The following is a 17749-nucleotide window of genomic DNA, read 5'->3' on the forward strand; positions in this document are numbered from 1 at the left end:
TTTCTTTTTAAGTGATTTTTGTAGTACACTGTAGTCTACAATGGAAATCATCGTTATAATATATTTTAACAGGAACTGTTTTACCTTTCCTGGTACTGTATGTTTCACTAAGATTCATTTTCAGTTTCGTCTCCTGTTTTCTGCTTTCTCTCTGTTGGTTTCTTCCATGTGATTATTGTTGACCTTCTTCATTAGACTCACTTTCGAATGGATGATATTCCGATGCAGAATCCGAAATTTCTGCCTCTTCGCTAATAATAACTCTAAGCCTTTCTGAGTCATACAAATTACCGTAAACAAAAGCTCATACAAACACCGGTAACAAATGTTAAATAATCAAGGTAACGGTTTAGCCAACAATATAATAATATAAAACTTGTCTGTAAACAGTCCAGACAACGTCATCATATAAAACGTACCTGAAAACGGTATTGTTAATGTTAAAATAAAATGAATCTTTCTGCAAAATAATAATAATAATAATAATAATAATAATAATAATAATAATAAAAGTAACAGAACCATTATAACAGATAAAACAACACCACATAACAAACCTGACATCATACTCACCAATAAAAAAAAGAAATTAACACAACTAATTGAAATATCCATATCCAATACAACAAATATACAGAAGAATCAGGAGAAAAAATCGAAAAATACATGAAACTGGCTGAGGAAGTCAAGGACATGTGGAATCAGGATAAAGTTGACATTATACCAATTATACTACCAACTCCAGGAGTCATACCACACAATATCCACCAGTACATTAACGCAATACAGCTACAGCCAAACGTATATATAGAACTACAGTAATCTGTAATTATTGATACATGTACAATTACCCTAAAGTTCCTAAATTCAATGTAACATATACCGTACAGTTAAAAGGAAGTCACCCTTGATCAAGGTCTGTGTCACTTTCCATGTTTTACTAGACATAACGTCTGAGAAAATAAAGAAATAATAATAAAGAAAGGAAAACTTTCCCGTGGTGGAACTGAAAATCCAATTTTGTTTCATGGTATCTTGGCGCAAGACGCACATACTTCACTGAGACATAATATGTAAACAGAAAGTCTAATTTTGTTTCATGGAATTGTGCAAGTTAGACTTACTTCACTTTTCGATAAAATGTATCATATTTCACAGTTGAACTCATGGTGCCATCTGTGATGCTAGTGTGCATACAAAGACATACATCAGTATGTAGCAGTTTCTGCTACATAACAAAGCACTTAATACATTTTGTTCTGCACTTCCTGATCAATCATTTTACTTGGCGCTCTACTCTCTCCTGCAAGACTGTTTAGATTATGTCTTTAGCTAAACATTATTTACCTGGCTACCATATCCCGCATGTTTTGAATAGATCGTTGCTCCAGCTGCACTATTAAAAAATTTAATTTCGTCATTTCAGTTGTTATGCTAGCACCCTATTAGAAGTATTCGGTCTTTCCACCCAGGATGCTGATAACTTAATACTTACGTTGTTCACTTTCTGGGACTGCACTATTCTCAATGGCGGTGATTATGGTCTTTTACTTTTCTATCCTGCCTTCTTCATCACGTTGGGATCGTGATTCGATGGAGCTATTTCCTTATGTGTAGTACTATATCGAATAAACCAAACAACGTTTCAGATTGCAACACTTTTTGTTTCACAAATTACTTCCTAATTTTTTTACCAGATTAGCTCTCAAATAATAAAATGTAGATATAGTTACGGTTGGAGCTTCACACAGTATTTGAAAAGCGTATTCATAATATAAGAAAACATACAATGTGGGCCTGCTTTTCCCTAAGTGTTTACTTCTTTTATATGTTCCCACAACGTACTTTCGTGCAATGCCGACTCCCATTATTGCCGTGATTGTTGGGTTAAGCACATTCTGCGTACTTTGCACTGCTAAATCATACTGTGGGCGTGGTGTAGGCCCTAGATAGTGCAAGATTTCCTAAAATAAGGTGTTTGGTGTACCCCAATTATACGTGCTCTGTCGATAGCAATTGGGACTACTTGAATCGTTGGGGAAGTAATGACAGATGTCTGACTGCTGCTAAGGTGAACTAGTGGCCGACATTTCGTGGCGCATACAGAGTGGGCAGGATAAGAATTGCCAGGAAAATACATCTGCGCCTTAAGATCACTGGTGGCTCTCACCTGCCTGTATAAACGGCTACATGAAGTATATAATGCACTGATTATGCTCTTGAAACAAGTGAAGAAACTAGGAAATTGTAAGAAACAACTGAAAGCTAATTTCAAAAAACGAATTTTTTTCTGAAGCCTCAAGAAATGTCAAGCTTATTATGGACTGTGGGCTGGTTGTAAACGTATGTAATACTGTTTCAGAAAATAAGCTGCACCTGAGAGACTGACCAATTTGCAGAAAGTTTTGCTGCGATTTAAACAAGCAGACTTAGTGTGCCACACGATCGCAGTCTTCCTGCGTCAGTAACACGATCTGCCAGTTACAGCCATTACTTTTCAGGCTCCTACACAGTATACAGTGGCAGCACGTACCGGGAATCTACAGAAAAATAGATTCAAGGCCGTGTTGCAGGACTGTCCTGCAGAGATTAGCATTTATGACTTCGATTGAAATCAGCGCAAAAACGTAATTGCGACGCTGGAAACGATGTAAATTTACGTGAACAGTGTGACAAACAGAGAAAAAATTTGCAGTGATTGCTAAAGCCATAACTCATTGTGGCCCACCAAGTTACGCTTGAATTTTTAAGAACTTTCAGCATTGCAGCGCGCCAGCAATCGTAAGTATCGAAATAATTATGGAAAATCCGCCCCGATTGTACAAACTACCTGGTATTTACGGTAACGACGCCTTCTTCAGAACAAATATAAAATAGTTTGCCTTAATAGGCATAGTCAAAGGTTAAAATCAACACCTACAGCGGCAAAATCCCATAAAAAGTTTTTACAAATACACGGTACATATGTACCAAGTCAATAATATTATTTACCTCAACCCTGTTTGTGCTGCATCGCCCCAGCCAACGTACGGTGGTCACAGAGTTCGGTGGAGAGATAAGTAATATTATTGACTTGGTACATATGTACCGTGTATTTGTAAAATCTTTTTATGGGGTCTTGCCGCTGCAGGTGTTGATTTTAGCCTTTGACTGCGACTATTTAGGCAAGCTGTTTTATATTTGTTCTGAAGAAGGCGTCGTTACCCACCCTGAAACCTAGGTAAACATCAGGTAGTTTGTGCAATCGAGGCGGATTTTTCATAATTATTTCTATGTACGAAAAATATTTGTTGGGTAAAAATTCTGTACTCCAGATTACGATGGGCAATGGGACGGGGGAAGGGGGGGGGGGGACATGTAGTGCCAGCTCCCACTTGAGGACACCATCTGACACGTTAAGTGCATATTCATTGTGAGAGCTCACACGTATTATTCAAGGACAGATAAGTGATTTTCTGCAAGCACTCAAGAAGAAACAGCAATGTTAAGTACTCTTATGAGATTCGCTTAAATCTAAGAGATGACCTTTTCCGATTTTGAAAAACAAGGAACGGTGAAATAAAAAAAAAGAAGAAACAGCTCAACTTGACCTTTAGTGGGTTTTTCCTGTCTTCATATGACGTGAGACTGAGATTCGTAGCCATAAATATGCGTGCATGTTGGACGTAGCCACAAGGCGCTCCTGCAGAGATGCTGCGGACTTGTGTAGTTGTGCTCGTGGTGGCGGCCCTCTGTGGCGCTACTCCCCTGCTGAGACCCGTCCCAGGGATCAGACAATGGAGGCCTCGTGTGAATGGCCGCATCGTCGGTGGTTCCGCTGTCAGCATCTCCCAGTACCCGTGGCAGCTCTACTTCACCATGTGAGTTCTCAGTCAAGTCAATTTTTAGGTTTCTCTCACTAGAGATGAAGAAGTCCAAAGCAGTGTATCTCGTTTGTAAATTCTATATTGTTCGAAAAAATTGAATACTACTTAGCTTGAAGCTTAGGCTGTGCATCGCCACTGAGGTATCTTCGAACCTTGGAGGGAAAACCCAAAGATGATGACTAACTGAAAACCTCAGCCGGCGACAGGTGTTGTTGATATACCTCGATGTGGACAGCTGAAAATGTGTGCCCCGACCGGGGCTGGAACCCGGGATTTCCTGCTTACTTGGCAGACGCTCTATCCATCTGAGCCACCGAGGACACAGATGAATAGCGCGACTGCAGGTACTTATCCGGAGCACGCTTCCCGTGAGACTCACATTCCCAACTGTCTACAACTCTACATATGTATTGAACCTTATAGACATAGGGTTCGAGTCCCGGTAGGGGCACACATTTTCAGCTGTCCACATCGAGGTGTATCAACAACACCTGTCGGCAGCTTAAGTTTTCAGTTAGTCATCATTTATTCCAGGGAAAAGCTGCACGGTCTTCAACAGTAACTGTACTTTCGAGAACAAGTTACTGTCTTTGTATATAAAGCCAAAGATGTCCAGCAGAAATAAGTGCTACCTAACGCATTACTGGCGACACTGGCCCAATGACAAAATCGTTCGAAAAATATTGCTCTGTAGAATACATGAGGTACCGGAAGGAACATTCTCTTTCAATGCATATTAAAGGTCACTAATGTTTTATTGCATTTCCTAAATCTCACTTGCTACAGCACATGTATACGAGTAAAATCAACTGATGCGCTATATCAACTGTACACTTTTGCTGGTGACAGTATTCGTCAGACGAAAGGATTTAATATTATCTTAGGCAGTTCATTGTCTCCTGTCTCTGCCGATAAGTATGTGTGCATAAAGAGGAGCCGAGGACGTTAAAGACAGGCATATGTCCACGTTGAAGCAACTGAAGAAATGTAGCGTTGTGGTGTTGGTTGCCTTTCCTGCCTTTAACCTGCTGGTCTGCATAGAATCTCACTTCTTTTTGGAGATAGTGTCCTTAGAATGTAAGATGGATGCTGACCACATATATCGAAATACTACGAAGAGAAAAAAATCGAACACGAAGAAGGAGTTGTGCGACATTAACATAAGTTGGTTGGCGATTTTCTACATCTGAAAGATGGTAGCTATTCAAATTTCGTGCCAGTCGCATAAAAGTGGTGCTAGTAGCGCCACCGTGAGGGCGCAAAAATGCGTAATGGGTTTGGTTTAAATACATGCTGTAACTGCCGTGAGCATTAGTTACTTCTGTTGAATTAATGCTCGTCAAGAAAGCCTTTAGGCGACAAAGACGCCGTAGTCAACACCTCACTGAGTTTGAACGAGATCGTGTAACAGACCTACGAGAAGCGCGATGTTCCTTCTGCGATAATGCAGACAGACCTGGCAGAACGTAGCCACTGTTTGTGATTGATGCAGCGGTGGTCTCTAGAATGAACGGTGGGAGGATGACAGATCTCAGGACAGCCACGTGGCGTTACCGAGACACAAGACCATTATGTTCGGCGTATGGTTTTGGCGCATCACAGTGCATCTGCAGCGGCAATGTCAGCAGCAGTTGGCACCACAGCCACAAAACGAACTGCTAAAAATCGGTTACTTCAAGGACACCTCCGAGCCAAACACCCTGTTCAGAGCAATTAACTCACCCCAAACCACCGGCATTTGCGATTTCAGTCGTTTCAAGCCATAGCTCATTGGAGGCCAGCTTGGATGTGTTGTCTTTTCTGAGGGAAGCTGGTTCGGCCTTGTTGCCAGTGATGGTCGTATGTTGATTAGAAGGAGGTCAATTGAGAGCCTGCAAACAACCTGTCGGCGTTCTAGATGCACTTGATCTACACCTGGAGTTACGGTCTGAGGTGCCATTAGTTACATATCAGGAACTCTCTTGTGGTTAACCCAAGCACACTGACTATAAATTTGTACGACAAACTGGCCATTCGATCTGTTGTGCTGCCAATCATGCACAACATTCCAGCAGTGTTTTTCAACACGATAACACTTGTCCACATACCGCTGTTGGCTGGGTTCAGATATGGTGAGTTGGGGGCCCAGTACATCAGTAGGAGTTCGCCACTGTGTTCTTTGAACCGCTCCATCACACTCCTGGCCCTGTGTCATTACCTAGTTGAAAACTGTCACGGCCGGCAGGAAACATGAACGTCCCAAAAATTCATTACTGCACATTAATTGTTTTTGGTATTAGGATTCTTTTTCCGTCAGTACGCATTATTTTTTGAGCTTATTAGGCACAATAGTCATTACAAGCTGGATGATTGTTTCCAAAATCCAAATAAATTCATACTGACAGAATGATTTAGGTGTATTCTAACATCGAGACAAGCATTCGCAAGAGAAACAGTCTAGACCATTCAGGAAGTTAATTGCATAATATTATTCCAACACTAACATGAGATGTCGGGTGATACACCGACCTGCTATAACAACCTTCCGTGTTGTTACACAATGGGAGCCTGACGTAAATGAATGACGCAACAGTTCTCGAAAAAGGTTTGAGCATTTTTCGAATTACTGCCGCGTTATGGAAGTTCACATTTAAAGTGTAAATATTTTCTATTCCAGCGGTCCAGATATTAACCTAATGATCATGATTTTGAAAATATTTTTAGTAATAATTCTGTGTTGCTGTGTAAGTAATAAGCAATCTGTAGGCGATCGTGTCAATGTTCAAGGAGTATTCGTCTCGGAGCTTATGAATATTTAACAACTTGGCTCGGCTTGAAACACGAGAAAATCTTACTAGTTTACATCCCAGTGAGACGACATATGCAAAAGTCACAGACAAAAGAAATGTTACTGACAACTTTTGTCTTTCCCTCGTCAGGGGCAACTACATGTGTGGCGCCTCAATCATCAGCAACACCTGGGCTCTCTCCGCGGCCCACTGTGTAGACGGCTACTCCACTAGCCAGATGCTGCTGCGCGCTGGCACCTCCACCAGGGGTAGCGGTGGCACCACCCACAACATCGCCACCGGCTACATACACGGAAGCTACTCTGATCCCGACTACGACATCGCCGTCGTGCAGGTATCCAACGCCTTCAGCTTCAACAGCAACGTGCAGGCCGTGGGTCTGACCTCGTCGGAGCCCTCTGCTGGAACGTCGGTAACAGTCACCGGCTGGGGTGCGACCTCATCTGGCGGCAGCGCCTCCAACACCCTGCTGGCGGTGAACGTCCAGATCATTGACCGCAACACGTGCAACCGCTCGTACGGTTATATCACCAGCCGCATGATCTGCGCAGGAGTGACCGGAGGCGGCAAGGACTCCTGCCAGGGAGACAGCGGCGGTCCTCTGGTGACCGGTTCCACGCAGGTCGGCATCGTCTCCTTTGGAGAGGGCTGTGGCTTGGCCAACTATCCGGGAGTCTATGCCAATGTAGCCAACCTGAGGTCCTGGATCAAGCAAGCTACTGGAGTCTAAGCCATGGATCATCGCAGCCAATTTTTTGTCTAATACTCGAAAATGGCACCACAAATAAATAAATAAAGTATTATTTTCCTTCAATCAAGTTGTTATGCGTCAAGTTTTTAAATTTTGTTCTGTTTCAGGGCAATGCCATATCAAATTAAAATTTTCAAATGTTGCAAATCTGGCACTCAAACTGCTATCTAAGAACTCATAACTTAGAGTGACTGTGATACATGTCATGTTTCTTTGGATGTTCCAATGATGAAATAGTTAAGGTTTACAAGATACATATTAACAAACTACATATTCCAGAATGAGATTTTCACTCTGCAGCGGAGTGTGCGCTGATATGAAACTTCATGGAAGATTAAAACGAACTCTGGGCCCATGCCTTTCGCGGGCAAGTGCCCTACCAAATGAGCGAGAGGCAGAGGTCCGGAGTTCGAGTCTCGGTCCGGCACACAGTTTTAATCTGCCAGGAAGTTTCATATCAGCGCACACTACGCTGCGGAGTGAAAATCTCATTCTAGAAACATCGCCCAGGCTGTGGCTAAGCCATGTCTCCGTAATATCCTTTCTTTCAGGAGTGCTAGTTCTGCAGGTTCGCAGGAGGGCTTCTGTAAAGTTTGTAAGGTAGGAGACGAGATACTGGCAGAAGTAAGGCTGTGAGGACGGGGCGTGAGTCGCGCTTGGGTAGCTCAGTTGGTAAAGCACTTGCCCACGAAAGGCGAAGGTCCCGAGTTCGAGTCTCGGTTCGGCACATAGTTTTAATCTCCCAGGAAGTTTCAAACTACATATTTTTCACTATTGACTATAAGAGCAAAGGTACACAAAACTGAAAGTATACCTCAAGCATAAAACTAAAGATTTTTTCCAGTTCTAATCACGTCAACTCGAGCATTTTTTACGTCGGCGTCAATGACCCGGAATATACCTAAATATGAAGATACGCTAGCAACTAACTATAAGCTGTAAAAAATTTGGTAGATATTTACAGAGAACCAAACAACGCCTGTGTGCTGAAAGAACATTTATCTTCGACAACAAGAGATGGTGAAAGAATGGAGCCCCATTATATTTATTAGGGGGGGGGGGGGGGGCTTGAAATGGCAAACATGCTGGACATCTTTAAGGGTAGACGGATTACCTGATAAGGAGATGCTGAATAAAATTGTAATGGTACAGCTTGGCTAAAACGCGAGATCAGTTTATATGTCCCAGCCTGAGGCAGAAAAGCAGTTGTCAGTTTGGTAGTAGAAGGACGTACGGTAGAGAGAGTGCTGTGTATGTAGCCAGCTGTAGACAGCAATACCATGAGATCATGCCGCCATCTAGGCACACTACACGTCAGGCTCCTCCCAGTTCCGAACAGGCACCTTTAGATGGAGCTTAGATTACAGAACTGAATTTTGCTTTCCGTCGAACCTGTCAACGCGTCATATCCATATGCACGTAGTGTTGGCCACTGCTACGGAGATAACTGACAATCGAGACTACTTCGCTTCCGCAAAATAGAGGGCACACCGAGATACTTCCGCCAGTGGCGGATATGACAAGACGCGCCACCGACACTCGTCCATCTCCGCCGTTCCGACAATAGCGACTCAGCAACAGTTCCACTGGCCGGCCGGAGTGGCCGTGCGGTTCTAGGGGCTACAGTCTGGAGCCGAGCGGCCGCTACGGTCGCAGGTTCGACTACTGCCTCGGGCATGGATGTGTGTGATGTCCTTAGGTTAGTTAGGTTTAGTTAGTTCTAAGTCCTAGGCGACTGATGACCTCAGAAGTTAAATCGCATAGTGCTCAGAGCCATTTTTGAACAGTTCCACAGTGCCAGCAATGCCGCCGACGAAAATAATCACTGATCATAGTAACAGCGGTCGCTGTTTATGGACTGGTAGTCGAACCGTAGAAGCTGAGTACCTGCCAAAGGTATATTCTGCTCAGTTACAGTTAATGTGAATCAACAGTAAACTACCAGAGACAGCAAAGATACCAAGAAAGAGAACTACTAGAAAGCATGTGTGAGGGGCTGAGAGTACAAGTGCTACAAGACCTTGCTAGGGTTGTTGTTGTTGTTGTGGTCTTCAGTCCAGAGACTGGTTTGATGCTGCTCTCCATGCTACTCTATCCTGTGCTAGCTTCTTCATCTCCCAGTACTTACTGCAGCCTACATCCTTCTGAATCTGCTTAGTGTATTCATCTTTTGGTGTCCCTCTACGATTTTTACCCTCTGCGCTGCCCTCCAGTACTAAATTGGTGATTCCTTGATGCCTCAGAATATGTCCTACCAACCGATCCCTTCTTTTAGCCAAGTTTTGCCAAAAATTTCTCTTCTCTCTAATTCTATTCAGTACCTTCTCATTAATTATGGGATCTGCCCCTCTAACCTTCAGCATTCTTCTGTAGCACCACATTTCGAAAGCTTCTATTATCTTTTTTGTCTAAACTATTTATCGTCCATGTTTCACGTCCATACATGGCTACACTCCATACAAATACTTTCAGAAACGACTTCCTGATACTTAATCTATACTCGTTGTTATCAAATTTCTCTTCTTCAGAAACGCTTTCCTTGCCATTGGCAGTCTACATTTTATATCCTCCCTAACCATACAGTAAAGCTGCATGCCCTCGGGAAAAAAGTATGGCTGTAGTTTCCACTTGAGTAAATGGCTTTTCATAAATTACCTGGAAGCATAAGACGTTCTTATCTAATTGTCAGTTAGTAGGTATGGTTCGAAATTTTATTGCTTGTGGGGTATTTTTTTAGTATAGTAAAAAGACTTACACTTTTTTAGAGTAAAACAGGTGCAAGTTAAAAACATCATCTTTATTGTGCGTAATTTTGAAGATTATTTTGGTATAACACGCATGGTACTCGTACTTCAGTATATGTTCACTATAATACAAAAAAATGCGTAATTAATGTTTGATTAATGTAACAAACAGAGAAACAAATGGTACATAACAAACAGAATAAAAATACGGAAACGAAAATATAGTGCAGTGGTTGCAAAACGTATGAGAGATTATTCGGTGTCACTTTGAGGAACACTCGGACAGTTAGTGCTTTAATGAAGATCAGGAATCGTGTACTTGTGTGGAATCTCTTGAAGAATGTGTTTCCTGGGGCAATACTTGTCGTGCTTTACCATTGTGTTGTGCATTTTTAATCTCTCTTGGTCCCATTCTTCGACCACATGCTCTTGTTTCCCCACTACCTCTTCGTTCACCCATGGTAACTGCCTTCTGGGAATGGGACATATTATTATAGAACGCTTGATAAATTGGAGGGATGTAGTTATTTCCTGGAAATTTTTCCACTTCTGAAATTTTATTTCATACGCATCTTGATGCAAAGGTTGAAGAAGTGCGACTAATATTGCGCCTCATATAATCCGCTTCAATAAAGTGTAGTTCACGTTTTAGAGAATACTTGAGCAGCATTGTTAGAGGATTTTCTTTGTTGATTCTGATCCTACTAACATGCTTCCATTGTATTTTTTATCCCTGAGTGTCTTTAGCGACTTTGTCATTTGCTACGGCATTCGTGGCTTTAATTGGAAGGAAGTTTTTATTTCCACAACGGAAAACTGTAGGCTGACCTTCTTCACTGCTTCCACCTTTGTGGTCGAATAAATATATATTTGAAGCATTTCTTTGCATTATCACATTCTATGTAAGTATGACCACGTTCATAGAATTTGTGATCTATTATGTCAATATGCTGATTAGGTCTCAAAATACACATCCACCACTTCAGTAAGGGGGCCTGTTTAAACATGTATCGAATATTACTATCAGTAATCTTAAAGGCATACACACTGGGCTACTGTAATATTTAAAAAAAAATACATATGTTAAAGTTAGCAGCAATTCTCCTTCCATCCACCAGATCACGTGCACTATTACATCCCAAATGCAGTCCAGACATTTCTTAGAGCCGAAACGTTATCATGGCACAGTCAGAACTATACAGGAAATATCTTGTAATTCTTTTACTCAGAAGAGGTCCACAATTAAGCTTAAAAATTGTTCGCTTGGAGAATTTATCGTAAAATGTCGTTAGGACCACTTGCACTCTCAGCCCCTTTTATATGGTGCAAATAAATGATATTTATTGTTTCTACTTCTATTATTTATTGCTTCTACTTTATATATACACTCCTGGAAATGGAAAAAAGAACACATTGACACCGGTGTGTCAGACCCACCATACTTGCTCCGGACACTGCGAGAGGGCTGTACAAGCAATGATCACACGCACGACACAGCGGACACACCAGGAACCGCGGTGTTGGCCGTCGAATGGCGCTAGCTGCGCAGCATTTGTGCACCGCAGCCGTCAGTGTCAGCCAGTTTGCCGTGGCATACGGAGCTCCATCGCAGTCTTTAACACTGGTAGCATGCCGCGACAGCGTGGACGTGAACCGTATGTGCAGTTGACGGACTTTGAGCGAGGGCGTATAGTGGGCATGCGGGAGGCTGGGTGGACGTACCGCCGAATTGCTCAACACGTGGGGCGTGAGGTCTCCACATTACATCGATGTTGTCGCCAGTGGTCGGCGGAAGGTGCACGTGCCCGTCGACCTGGGACCGGACCGCAGCGACACACGGATGCACTCCAAGACCGTAGGATCCTACGCTGTGCCGTAGGGGACCGCACCGCCACTTCCGAGCAAATTAGGGACACTGTTGCTCCTGGGGTATCGGCGAGGACCATTCGCAACCGTCTCGATGAAGCTGGGCTACGGTCCCGCACACCGTTAGGCCGTCTTCCGCTCACGCCCCAACATCGTGCAGCCCGCCTCCAGTGGTGTCGCGACAGGCGTGAATGGAGGGACGAATGGAGACGTGTCGTCTTCAGCGATGAGAGTCGCTTCTGCCTTGGTGCCAAAACTGGTCGTATGCGTGTTTGGCGCCGTGCAGGTGAGCGCCACAATCAGGACTGCATACGACCGAGGCACACAGGGCCAACACCCGGCATCATGGTGTGGGGAGCGAACTCCTACACTGGCCGTACACCTCTGGTGATCGTCGAGGGGACATTGAATAGTGCACGGTACATCCAAACAGTCTGGATGAAGCGTCGTCTCACGTGGTCTGCACGTTCAGCACGAACGCTGGTCCAACTGAGGCGCCAGGTGGAAATGGCATGGCAAGCCGTTCCACAGGACTACATCCAGCATCTCTACGATCGTCTCCAAGGGAGAATAGCAGCCTGCATTGCTGCGAAAGGTGGATATACACTGTACTAGTGCCGACATTGTGCATGCTCTGTTGCCTGTGTCTATGTGCCTGTGGTTCTGTCAGTGTGATTATGTGATGTATCTGACCCCAGGAATGTGTCAATAAAGTTTCCCCTTCCTGGGACAATGAATTCACGGTGTTCTCATTTCCAGGAGTATATATATATATATATATATATATATATATATATATATATATATATATATATATATATATATATATATATATATATATAGCCTGCAGCAGTTTTGTGGAGAGGAAAAGGCTTGTACAGGACAGACTAGCATGGAGAGCTGGAACAAATCAGTCTGCAGCTCAATACTATACAATACACTGACATGATGAGTGTAGCTTGTAATGGGACATACTCCTCTAGCATTACTTTCTCTCAACATCAGTTGTTGATACCAATATTATTTTTCGAATTTTGGACAGGCCAGTATTATCAGAATGAAATTTTCACTCTGCAGAGGAGTGTGCGCTGATATGAAACTTCCTGGCAGATTAAAACTGTATGCCGGACCGAGACTGGAACTCGGGACCTCTGCCTTTCGCGGGCGGGTGCTCTACATACTTTCCCTATTTCTTTCCAAGTGCACTACTGACCTTTCTTTTCTTTTTTTGCGAGCCGTTGCATTACCAGATTTTTCTTTTTTTAACTTTTTTATTATTTTATTTTGTTTTTAAGGAAGGTACGAGTAACTGAAACCTTTATTATTCTCAAAACCACAGTACGTCCTTATGCATTATAACTGTCCTGGAAGGAACCTCGCTGCCGTCCTACCACGTGGCATGAAATAACAACAAAGTCAAAGTGGGGCCACCTCCACCACCCTTAAAAAAGTATGTATAGATATTTAAAAAAATTCAACGAAACTTTCCATTGCCAATTGTGCAAGTGTCAGTTCTTCCTGGATCGGATACTTGCGTATTTTCCCTTAGCTGATAACTTTACTTGGTCGGTTCCATAACGACAGTAACGCCGCTCATCTTTGCGCACCCGGCACATCCCACGGATACTGCGGGTCCGCAAAAACCGTTATTAGGAAATTTGCATACCAGTCCTTGTACTTTCGTAGCCGTAACAGTTTTGTGTGGACATCTTGCAAGTATTTCTAGAAATCCAGTACGTTCAGTACGTTCTGACGTGTGTGTCTATATATGTAATTGGCCGTCATACTAGTGATTCACGCCACTGCGTTCGCCTTATGAGGCGGTAAATACGTTTCCTCTGGAAAAAATACTATGTCGGAAGATATTAGTGTATAGATAGTGCGCCACATGAACGCTTTTGTCTCCCTTGCTATTGTCTAGACAGCCAACACCTCGCCGCAGCCCACCCGGTGGTCGTCCGTAACCAGCATGCCGCACTGCTGAGAATTGGGCGAACCCGCCAAATGTATTGCGTACTTTTTGTCATTGGCTGGGTATTTCCGATTCACTACAATGTACCTTGTTGACCTTGCTGTTGTAGGTAGATGGGGGTGGTGTACCGTGCTCCACACCATGTGCCAATTAACGACTGGATGTTTCCGTTCCGCCATGTTTCCGGCGATCTGTTGAAGAAGCAGATGGTATACGTCCTTCGATGTCGACTGGTGGGATATCGGTAAACGCTCTCCAATGTAACTGTGTTCAACGATGAACGTGCGCACATACCTTACCGGGGCGATATATGGCTGACACTGACTTGGAGGAAGCTGTCACGTTGGTACTAGTTCTTTGATGATCGTCCCCGCAAGCGAGAGATTCCCGTTGCACCAACGTTTTACATAGTATTAATATACATGGTACGCGCCATCTCGTGTACGTTCACTAAACCAACGCCCCTTCTAGCGGTGGGAGGGTAAGCGTGTTGTACTGTACCTTAAACAGCTGTCCCACGCTTACATAGTAACCAAAAGTCGCCTCAATCCTCATAGCCATCGAGGGCGTAAAGGGGAGAAGGTGTGTCAGGTGGCACATCATGGGTGTGAAATAGAGGTTGACGATTGACACTCGCTGCAGGATATCCACGAAAGTAGGACGTCTAGTGGTACTGCCGTGCGAACTCTAAGCTACAGCAGTCGGTACTTGTCCATAGTCGTTCCCGCCATCTCCTTATGAAAGGTGATACCCCAACATCGGAGGGTTCGCGCCACAAGTAAGGGTCCTTCCGTTCCTGTTTTTAGGCTATGCCTCACACGCATGAAATGTGATTTTCGGAAGTTGACCTCGCTAAAAGCTGCCATTTCACACGTCTGTAGCCAATCCAGGTCTCCCCCTCATTCTGGACGAGGAACACAATCATCCGCGTACGCTCTACATTTGAATGATAGATGCTGCAGGGTGATACCCGTTAGACGTCGGCGAAGGCCTGCGAGGCACGGTTCTAAGGTGATCGCATATAGGAGGGCCGATAAGGGACCACTCTGTTTGACTGACCTTAAGATATTAAGATACTCTGCTCTTCGTCCGTCGCTCACCATCGCTGATCTAAAGCCGTGCAACAGAAGCTTCACTGCAGTGGTCAATTATGGCGAGACATCCATTCTATTCAACACCGCCGCGAGGTATACATGATCCACTCGATCAAAAGCATGATCGAAGTCTGCAGCAACTAGTGCCCCCCGGAGACGGCATGCAGCCGCGAGGGCGACGACGTTACGTTAGTCTCCCAACGCTGTGTGGATATTACTGATGCTGCCAAGACAAGTCTGACCGACAGGTATTCGATCCGCCCGCGACGGTTTGACACGGCTGCCCTGCATGCGCATAAAGATCTTGTAGTCATTATTAAGGAGGCTGAAGCGGCGATAATCACAAGTCCGTTTGCCACCACGTGGCTTGGGTACCGGGATCACGAGCCCTTCCGTGAACTTTATGGGAATCGGTACTTCTTGCCGCACAAGCTCATTAAACATGTATAACCACATCAGTGTCATAATTGTCACAAAGGCACCGTAAAATTCCAACTGGAATCCGCCTGGACCTGAGGAATTGTTGGAGGCACCTCGTGTAATCGCTTCCTCCAGTCCCTCATACGTAATTTCAGATAACACGTCCACTACCCATTCACATGCGTCGCGGCTGGGATCTCTTCCAGGATGTTCCCCAGCTCGCTCTGGCCCTCCCCCTCGCTCGCATAGAATCTGCTAAAATTATCCGTGAACGCTTGTGCTATGCCCCTTTGTGTTGAAATCGATGGACATCGCCGAGATTGATCTCATGAATTAACGTCCCTCGTCTTCTTCTGCTTTCCTTCATCACATAATGCATCAAGAGAGCTGCGTTGGGCAGGCAATCCTGCGACCTCGCGCGTATCATCATACCCGCTATCCTTAGCGTCGCAAGTGGCACCAGCTTCGCCTTGACTCCATGGACGGCCACCTGGCGTTCTGGTGTAGGTGGTCGAGTGAACAGTTACCGGACTGTCTTAAAGTAAAAGAGTGAGGTCGTGCGCTGTCATTGAGAAACCTCTTTCCCATAACCGATTAATGTCCTCCGTAAAGCTGGCTTCACGCACTCGATCCACAACTGCAGGACAGAACTGTAAGAATTTCGTCGATGGAGGCAGCCATGCCATGCGTTCTGCACCATGCGTCGGAATTCAGAATCACGCAGGTGAGAGACGTTCACCTTTCAATCACCTCTCCCGTCTCCATACATGCTGTCTACCAAGATTAACAGTAAAATATACGAGGGGAAACCGGACTCCGAGGGCGCTGCCAGTCATAGACGTAGCGCAGGGTTCTCACGCTAGATGGTGTTAGTAGAGACCTTCATGAAATAGCTGTGCAGACGGCGTCAGTGTAGGGCTGAACGTGCAAGTGTGGTATTGTGTTTCTCTGACTGTAGGCGGGTTACCTCTGCGAAGTCGTTATGGCAACTTTAAAAGAACCAAGAGTGTGTGTGAAATGTTGTTTCGTGCTTAAAAAACTGCAACGGAGAAACACCAAATGCTTCAGGAAGCTTTCCAGTAGGACGCTATGAGCCGCACACAGGTTTTCGAGTGGTTTGGCCGCTTTAAACGTGGTGAGATGTGTGTTGAAGACCAAGCTCGTTCTGGACGCCCTTCAACATCGCGAAATGAGAACATTGAAAAGGTCCTCCAAAAGACATGTTCGAGAATCTACAGAGGACATGGTCTATAGCGACAAGTCATTTCAAGCAACGGAAGCCAATAGTTCTGTGTAAGATGTCAATGCTATCGTTGTCTATTGTGTAAAATTGGCTCTGGTAAACACGATTATCTTTTCAGAATTGCGTCCAGGGGAAATCCGCTCACAGATGACGCGGACAATTACTCGCATCCGGTCTTCAATCACCTTCAGCACGTGGCTCACAGAATGGATTCACTCAAGTGCAGTTTCAGGTCACATGGCGCCTATAGCACTGAAAAACTGCCTGGTTTCTGTTCTATAAAGTGTACTTATTCTTCTTCAAAGGATTTTAAGAGGCGGTAATCTATAAAAACTTTTCATTTCACTAATTTAAGCACTAAGAACTGCTATCGCCCATGATTGTTGAAACCGACGACCACCGGGTGGGCTGCGGCGAGGTGTTGGCTGTCTAGACTCTAGCAAGGGAGATAAAAGCGTTCTGCTGTAAGTGAAGACGTGTACAGACTGTCTCGAAATCTATGTGTGTCTATATGTCACCGGTGGTTATAATTAGACTGATGTCATTCCAAGAGCTGCAGTGACGGCTGTGTACATCTCAAGACGCTGAAATATCGTAAGTATGTTCATTAATCGGTGCGGTCGCGAAATACGCTGAATGTGTAGTATGTGTTCGATACAGTCCAGTCTCCTAACTTAGCAACAAAAAATGGTTCAGATGGCTCTGAGCACTATGGAACCTAACGTCTGAAGTCCTCAGTCCCCTAGACTTAGAACTACTTAAACCTAACTGACCTATGGATATCACACAGCTCCATGTCCGAGGCAGGATTCGAACTTGCGATCGTAGCAGCAGCGCGGTTCTACACTGAAGCGCCTAGAACCGCTAGGCCACAATGGCCGGCTACTTAGCAACACGTTGCGTCCCTAAAGTGGGTTGTTCGACAGCTGCTCGCGGCATATCTTGTGTATTCAACGTGCGATATCTCGTCGAATGCTCTCTTTCAGATAAGACAGATTCCGAAT

At 44.4% G+C, this 17749-nt stretch overlaps 1 protein-coding gene across 1 annotated transcript; it reads left to right on the forward strand.

The window, feature by feature from the left end:
* The first annotated feature begins 3690 nt into the window (after positions 1–3690).
* Positions 3691–7392, forward strand: LOC126273361 (trypsin alpha-3-like). Its single transcript, XM_049976910.1, has 2 exons — positions 3691–3860; positions 6785–7392. The coding sequence occupies exons 1-2, from the start codon at positions 3691–3693 to the stop codon at positions 7383–7385; spliced, it is 771 nt and encodes a 256-aa protein (XP_049832867.1). The 3' UTR covers positions 7386–7392.
* Positions 7393–17749: the final 10357 nt, after the last annotated feature.

The sequence above is a fragment of the Schistocerca gregaria genome, chromosome 5, assembly GCF_023897955.1.
Source record: "Schistocerca gregaria isolate iqSchGreg1 chromosome 5, iqSchGreg1.2, whole genome shotgun sequence".
Lineage (NCBI taxonomy): Eukaryota > Metazoa > Arthropoda > Insecta > Orthoptera > Acrididae > Schistocerca > Schistocerca gregaria.

Excerpts from the sequence above, each read along its gene's own strand:
- LOC126273361 (XM_049976910.1), top strand. The coding sequence starts at position 3,691 with ATGCTGCGGACTTGTGTAGTTGTGCTCGTGGTGGCGGCCCTCTGTGGC. Across the intron at positions 3,861-6,784 it reads TGGCAGCTCTACTTCACCAT|GGGCAACTACATGTGTGGCG; the intron begins GTGAGTTCTCAG and ends TTCCCTCGTCAG.